The sequence below is a fragment of the Electrophorus electricus genome, chromosome 9 (genome assembly GCF_013358815.1).
Source record: "Electrophorus electricus isolate fEleEle1 chromosome 9, fEleEle1.pri, whole genome shotgun sequence".
Lineage (NCBI taxonomy): Eukaryota > Metazoa > Chordata > Actinopteri > Gymnotiformes > Gymnotidae > Electrophorus > Electrophorus electricus.
This window is the reverse complement of record NC_049543.1, coordinates 22,602,017-22,609,516: the sequence shown is the minus strand read 5'-3', so window position 1 is coordinate 22,609,516 and position 7,500 is coordinate 22,602,017. Positions and strand designations below refer to the sequence as shown.

At 45.8% G+C, this 7,500-nt stretch overlaps 1 protein-coding gene across 6 annotated transcripts in view; it reads right to left on the bottom strand.

Annotated features, from left to right (window-relative positions):
- lrba (LPS responsive beige-like anchor protein) overlaps positions 1 to 7,500 on the bottom strand; it is a 191,063-nt gene that overhangs the window by 159,828 nt on the left and 23,735 nt on the right. For all 6 annotated transcript variants that reach the window (XM_035530261.1, XM_035530262.1, XM_035530265.1 and 3 more), the window contains exons 4-9: positions 7,329 to 7,424; positions 6,150 to 6,271; positions 5,185 to 5,311; positions 3,973 to 4,092; positions 2,472 to 2,618; positions 1,890 to 2,087 (exon numbers count right to left, since the gene is read on the bottom strand). In XM_035530261.1, coding sequence (XP_035386154.1) covers positions 1,890 to 2,087; positions 2,472 to 2,618; positions 3,973 to 4,092; positions 5,185 to 5,311; positions 6,150 to 6,271; positions 7,329 to 7,424 — 810 coding nt within the window. The remainder of the gene's footprint in view (positions 1 to 1,889; positions 2,088 to 2,471; positions 2,619 to 3,972; positions 4,093 to 5,184; positions 5,312 to 6,149; positions 6,272 to 7,328; positions 7,425 to 7,500) is intronic.

Sequence of the window (7,500 nt, the reverse complement as noted above, 5' to 3'; positions counted from 1 at the left end):
AGAGAGAGAGAGAGAGAGAGAGACAGAGAGAGAGAGAAAGGGGTGTTAAGTAAAGTAAGTGAGATGGACAGAGACACATCGTCATCTCAGAAAGAGTGAGAGAGTGAGATAGAGAGACACAGACACACAGTTAGTGTCAGAGAGAGAGAGCGAGAGAGAGAGAGAGAGAGAAACGTTAAGCTGTAGTCATCTTCAAGACATGCTTACTTTAGTAACTCTGAGGTAGACAGCAGAATTAAAAGGTTAAATAAGCAATTTGTCCAACAAAAAGAAGCAAACAGTAGTTATGAATGTGTATTATTTTAATTTTAATAGAAACAATAAATAACTGACTGGAAAGATTTTTTCAGTTTTATCAACAACAACAATATATTGTTCAATTTAGAGCTTGAGCAATTGAGATTTATTGTGACTACAGCGTATATACAGTCAGAGCCAAGAAATCTAAGGCTTCTTTCCCAATGCACAATACAGCTCCATGGGGAGATTTCAGTCATGCTACTGATAGCAACTACAGACCGATTTCTGTACTTCCCTTTGGTAAACCACAACTGATGTGGCTCCCCAGCTGAAGGAACATCTCTTACACTAACGTATTTGAACAATTTCAGTCTGGGTTTACAGTTACCCACAGTACTAAAACTGCACTGGTCATGGTAGAAGCAAACATTAGGTTTTTTTAACGTACTTGGTTTGTCTCGATAACTTGCTTTCTAGACTTGAAAACCTGGTCAGCATCACTGAAAGAGCTCTCTGGTTTAAATCATCCATCTCACCAACAGACAACAGTTTTTCTCTCTTGGCAGATTTACGTTGGATCTGTCTAGTCTCTCGCTTGGTGTTCCTCGGGGATCAGTCCTTGGTCTGCTAATCTTTATTATTTACGTGCTCCCTTCGGTAACATTATCAGAAACCACGGTCTCCAGTTCCACAGTTATACAGATGATACACACATTTACATAGACACTGAGCCTGCAGACACGATGCCACCCTCTACCCTAGTTGGATGCCTGGCTGACAGTCTTGGATGGCTGAGAATTGTTTTAAATGACGAATCAGAAGCGATACTAACAGCTTCTCCGTTCTGTATACTCATATAAAATCACTTCTTCTGGTGTTTTAAGGTCTTGCGTGGTCAGGCACCTTCTTCACCTGCACGCACCTTCATGGATTCTGCGGTCCTCTGATGCGCATTTACAATGCCAAATCGATTCTACTTTCCCCTTATTAGGTATTGATTGTTCATTTCTTTTTACTTTTGTAACTTTCGTACCTTTTGTACTGCATGTACAATGATCTTGGGCGGTTATAAACAAAATATCATCATCATGATCATTGTTACTATGTGCCTGCTACAGTCAGTCATTCTCACACTGCTCCCATAAACCGTAATCATCTAAACTTCATGCGACCCCGTTTCCTGGTTTTTTGTTGTTGTTCCGTTTTTCCTGCGGGTCTCGCTAGATGCTGCGACACCGACACAGAGCTGCGCAGACCTCTGGCTCTAAGGGGTTGTGTGTAACGAGTACTGAAATAAAGCATTTTAACACACGTCACACAAGGTTTCGGGAGACATGCGGGGCCCTTCGCTGTGCTTGGGTCTGCGACAGTGGCCTGTGCGAGTCAAACAGCACGTCACGGGTGACAGGACTGGCAGAGAGCAGATGATATGCCAGGGTGTTTAATTACAGTGATGAGTCATTAGCCTGCTGTCTGGGAGACAGGCACAGCTGTAACACAAGTCAGGGAGAAAGGGAGCAAGAGAGAGAGAGAGAGAGAGAGAGAGAGAGAGAGAGAGAGAGAGAGAGAGAGAGAGAGAGAGAGAGAGAGAGAGAGAGAGAGAGAGAGAGAGAGAGAGAGAGAGAGAGTGTGTGTGTGTGTGTGTCTACCTGCAGCATGAGGGCATGAGGCGAGTGTACGAAGATGGAGGCATTGTCCTTGGGTGAGGACTCCAAACACAGCTGCGCGTCTGTAGCTCTGGGGTTGTACGTGAAGGCGACGCTGCCCGCCAGCTTCCCATCATACAGCAGAGCCTTGTGGTGCTCCGCAAACAGCAGGTCACTCTCAGCCTTGTACTTAAACGTGCCCTGGGCAGACAGGGAGAACAGTTCAGAGAGTCAGAGCTCAGAGTCAGAGCGCAAGTGAGTCAGAGCTCAAACACTGTGCATTCCCTTATCAGGTATTTTTGTAGACAATACGTGTCATCAGCAGTTAATTATCACACAAATGGCAATTATACAACATGGAATTAACAGTGATTGGCCCTTCATTTACATAAACATAATTTGCATGAATAAGGGTACACGATCTTAAAGTGTTTTCTAAGTTGTGAGTCACCTGTAGTTCCTGTCCCTGATTTCATACATATTAATACACCAACTACTCTGTCCTCTTTGAGAGTTCACGACTGGTCAGCGGAAGTGTATTTACACGGCGGGCGCAGCAGGACGCTGCGAGTGGCTATACTTTACCTTGTATCCAGCGCCAAGCTGAAAGATGGCGAGGATCTGAGCGGCATTGAGCGCTTCGTTGAACAGATACACCGCCCCCATCTGGCCGCAGAAGACCCGGTTTGCGTCCGCCGTCTCCGACGAGCCCAGGAAGCATTTATCAAACGTCTGCAGAGGGGAAGACGGACGCCAGGTTACGGAACCTTAGGTCATTGTGAGCGGAGCTCAAACCTGCCACCAACAACCATGACTGAGGACTGTGGACTGTGCCCCTGCAGACAAAGATGCTGAGACGCGGTCACCTGAGCCCATGTGTCAATACCATGGCCTCGTGCCCCGAGAAGCACATCTGCTTTTTCTGTGGTCTCTTTAAAAACAAAAAATGGTTTGTATAGTGTAGTGGATAACAAAGCTGAATGTACTGTGAGGGACCAGGCTTCAAACCCAAACTGATCAAATGCTCTATGCTATACCAATAAGAGTCCTGGTCTCGCCTACTTCTGTAACATGCTTGAAAATGTAAGGGTGTCTGCCAAACGCGTGAAATGTCATGTCAAAAAAAAGATTTCTTGAAATTCTCTTTTAAGGAACAACAATACTGACAATTCAATGCGATAAAAAAAGGACACAGTTTTCAAGAGGTTGGCCAGAAAGCGGTGCGGTGGCCGAGCTACAGGAACAGCATCATCTGAACGTGCTCTCAGTACTCAGGTAATAAGATCAGCTTCAGCACAGCAGCAGCTGTGAAGATGGTCTGTGTCTGATACCTTCTGCATTGGACCATTCATTTCACACAGCAGCTTGCTTTCCACATGATAAACAAATATGTCTGAGTGCACACTTATCCACATTCTGTATTACTCTGTCTGTCTGTGTATCATTAATAGCCATATGTTCAACAACAAACCAACAAACAAACATCAATAAACACACAAATTTCAAATTCCCCCCCCCCAAAAAAAACCAAACATTCATGGTGAGCGATCATGTCAATCTTACAGAGTGAGGGGAATGCGGTCTCAACATGGCAACCCTAGTTACATTAGTGCCTTTCTCTCCAGCACATCATCTCTAAAGGACTGGCATGTCTGTCTTACACACACACACTAAGAACACCAAGAGCAGTGCGTCCGACAGACAGCTGCCAGGCAACCCGCCAATCATCGGGTTGGGAGGGACAGAAGAACAGAGAAACAGAGAGAAAGTGTGATAGACAGAGAGCTGAACCTTACAGGTGCTAATATGTGATATGTTACACAAAAGTATACAGAAAACAATTAATATTGCATTTCTAAATACATAACCTAAAGCCTCAGATGTGATGCCAAACCATCAGGGGTTTTCTAATTGCTGTGTACTTGTTCCCAAGGGAGCAGTTCCCAAAGGGAAAAAAAAAAAAAACTCCTTTTAGACATTTATTTCTGAAAACTATTAAACAGTTCAAATGTGATATGAAATGTCCTCACACTACACGATGTCAGTAAGGACAGCAGGTTTGGGAACAGTGTCTCAGGATACTCACATCACTCGTGTTGACAAACCAGGTGATTTCTCCATATGAGGCCAGCTCTCCATTAACATAGCAGCTGATTTCACTGTTCTTCCAGCGGTTGTAGATGTGCACTATGGTAACCATGTACCACTGCAACACACACACACACACACACACACATTACCAATACAAACCCACACCCCCCGGTTCACCAAACTCCAAGACATTTTAAACTGTGCCTCATGTTTCCAGGTTCCAAACTTTTCTCTCTCGCCAGGCTCCAGTGGTCCTCATTCCCCCTCTGGCTACGATCACACCTACTTTAGCTTTTTAAGCTCCCGTTTAATGATTAAAAAACTCGGCGAAGGTGGCTATCCCTGAGATGAGATCTCTCTGGAGGGAAGAGGATTGAACGGAGGCCTAAAATAGATCCAGGCTTCCCACTGTGAGCACTGCGGCGGTTGTCACGCCGGGAGCTGGAGCGATGAATCTCACTCCAACTCGGCTAGCTGGCTGCACTGGGACTGCACACTGCCTTCCGCTGGCAGATTGTCACAGTTTCAAATTAGTTCAGGTGTTCGTCTGGGTCACAGTGGAGAAACACCAGTTTTTAGGCCATATATTACAGAGGAAGGCTTTTGACTGAATTGTCCGATTGTCTGATTGTGAAGGGAGGCCCAGGAGAAGCTCTCTCACTGTGTTGGTCTAATCAAATAATCAGACAGAGATGAGACTCCCCTCTCTGGAGACGCTGTCAGCTCTGACTCACACCTTCGTAGTTCTTGCCGAACGAGCGCATGGAGTGAGATTCCTTTTAAATCCATACCCATAGTCGGGTTGCATATCCAGGCAGCAGGCTTACAAAGTTTTTTTTATTGGAGCTTTGAGATAACTCATCTCAGACTGACAGAGAAAACCAGTGTCAAGTTTCTCTGACCACAAACGTTCAAATTAGCAATCCAAGACGTCACACAAACAAAGAGGAGCTGCCTTGGCTTTCTCTGACGGCGTCCAAAATATAACTTAGTAGTTAATTCCATAGTTCTTATACAATACATCCCTGATCTGTCATCATTTAGCCTCCGAATGATGCATTGACGTATTATTTTAGATTTACTGGTGAAGGCGATCATCAGAATGACCCATTTGGCAGAGTGGTAAGAAATGAGGCGACATCTTGTGACTTCCCAGTCTATCTCTCTGATGTATTGGAGCTGGAGGAAAGGAAGACAGCCACTCTACCTTCTGAGGCTTGAAGTCGTATTTCACACAGTGCTGGAAGCCCTTCCCTTTGGACTTCAACGAGGTCACGATCAGACAGCCACCCACAAAGTGTGCCGAATACCCTAAGCCTTTACTTGTGCGAAAACTAGGAGAAGAGAGAGAGAGAGAGAGAGAGATATTAACATTTCATTTAATCTTGTTTATGAGAGGGAGTGAGAGAGTGCAAGCGACAGAGAGAAGGAAAAGCGATAGAGAAAAAGAGAAAGATGAATGAAAAAGAGAGATGGATAGATAGAGAGAGAGAGAGAGAGAGATGGCAGAAAGCACAGCTTCGTGTCTGTGTTAGTAAGATCATCTTAAAGAGGACAGTTGGCTCTCCTTCGGCTCGTGCGTTAACAGTAAAGCCCGGTGAGAATATGAACGAGCACCGTGGAGGCCATTGGCATCGCAGAAGCCCCAGGCATTCTGCACAGAGGGGGCTGCCTGGTGATCTACCGCGCTAATCCTACTTAATCCGCCGCTAAGCCAACAGCCGCTCCTGCTGCAATTGTTTTAGTGGATCACTTATCATCCGGGTGAGTCCAAGCAGCCCCTGCTGCATAAATTAGATTCTGACAAATTAATTATAAGTTGAAAATGGGGCAGAACAGAGGCCTTGGCAGGAGAGAGAGAGAGAGAGAGAGAGAGAGAGAGAGTGTCTTGGGGGGGGGGGGGGGGGGTGAGAGAAGATGAAGAGAAAGAATAAATAAAAGGAGTGAAAAGGAGAATAGAAATAAAGAAAAAAAAAGAGTGAAGGAGGGAGAACAAATGTCGCTTGCACATTTGTTCAACCAAATCCCGTCTCCTCCTTGATGCAGTGCGCACATCAAATTCTTTTTATGGTTACACAGAACGACAGTTCCGCTTTGAGCTCCTCGGGGCTTTGCGTGGCATGTGCAGAAAAGCTCAGCGCCAGCAGCAGGGTTTAGCCGGGAGAGACCCACCAGTAAAGATAGGGCTTGTCCTTGTCCACGTTGATGTTGTTGATGGGGTCCACACGCAGCCAGGTGTGGAAGGTGAAGCCGTTCTGGTACGGCCACTTTGCGATCGGTGGTAGTGCAATGGCCTGGAGACGACACCAGATCACACGCACGGGATTACCACGCTGAATCAGTTTAGAATTCGGACACCCGAACTCGTATAACAACTCAAAAGCTCAGACACCAGAACACACACACACCTAAGGTGGACCTTACGTATTCAAGGCTGTAAATCTTGTAAAATGTAAAAATGTTAGCTTTGTTTAGTTTGTGCACTGAAAACTAGCTCATTCATATTTGTGTGAATTTAATATTTGTACCTTGGTTTAATGGAGTAATGGCTGAGAATATTGTATTTAGCAGGATGTATCCAAAACTACTGTGTATTCCTGTGTGTGAGTGCGGGTTCCCCTTCAAATATGTCTGCACCTTAAAGCTTACTTTTTACTCCGGCAATAAGTCTTGAACTTAAAATGCTTTCAGACCAAATCCTGGTAAAAATGCAGTTTCTCTCAGTCTCTCTACACCAGGATTCATGTAACTCATACATCATTTGTGTCAGTCTACTACCTGCAGTCCAGACTATTAACAATCTCAAATTCCACCATCAGTTTTGGTAAAAGGCTCAGTGCCTCATTCACAGAGGACAGAGAGAATTTGCCCAGGGGAATTAAAGATTGTTGCCTACAGCTCTTGTGTGGACATGAGAGGGTGTGAGCGGGGATTAATGAAGGGTGTAGAGAGAGAAGACTTAAAGATGGGGAGGTGGTGGTGATATCGTCTTTCCCACTACGGGGGGGATTTGAAGGTGTGGAATTAGGACCAGACCTTCAGCCAGAGCCGATATCAGTTAAGAGCTGGGAATAAGACTCCTACAGAGCTGGAAAGGGCAATGTGCCTGCTCAGAGATGTTTTAGGCAGGTCATCCAGTTCGTCCTCAGTGTGTGCGTTTTCCGTGGGAGTAATTTTGCAAATCCGATTTCACAGAGATCTTCTGGAACGAATCCAGCCATGTGCCATTTAGGTCACATCATCTACTACAAGTCAGCACTACTGAAACACAGCCGAGCTCGCGAGGCAAGGCAGGGCACACGGGCGAGGGTTGAGAGGTTAAAAGGTGAAAGGTCCAGGTTTCTGCCTCACCGCGGCACTCTTCCCCGGGAACATGAAGAAGGCGTCAGGGCCGGTGCGGTGGGCCATGCACTTCAGCACGGAGAGCAGCTTCGCAGCGTGGAGAGGCTGGGGACACGCACACGCACACACATACAGAGACACACACACACACACACACACACAGAGACACACACACAGAGAC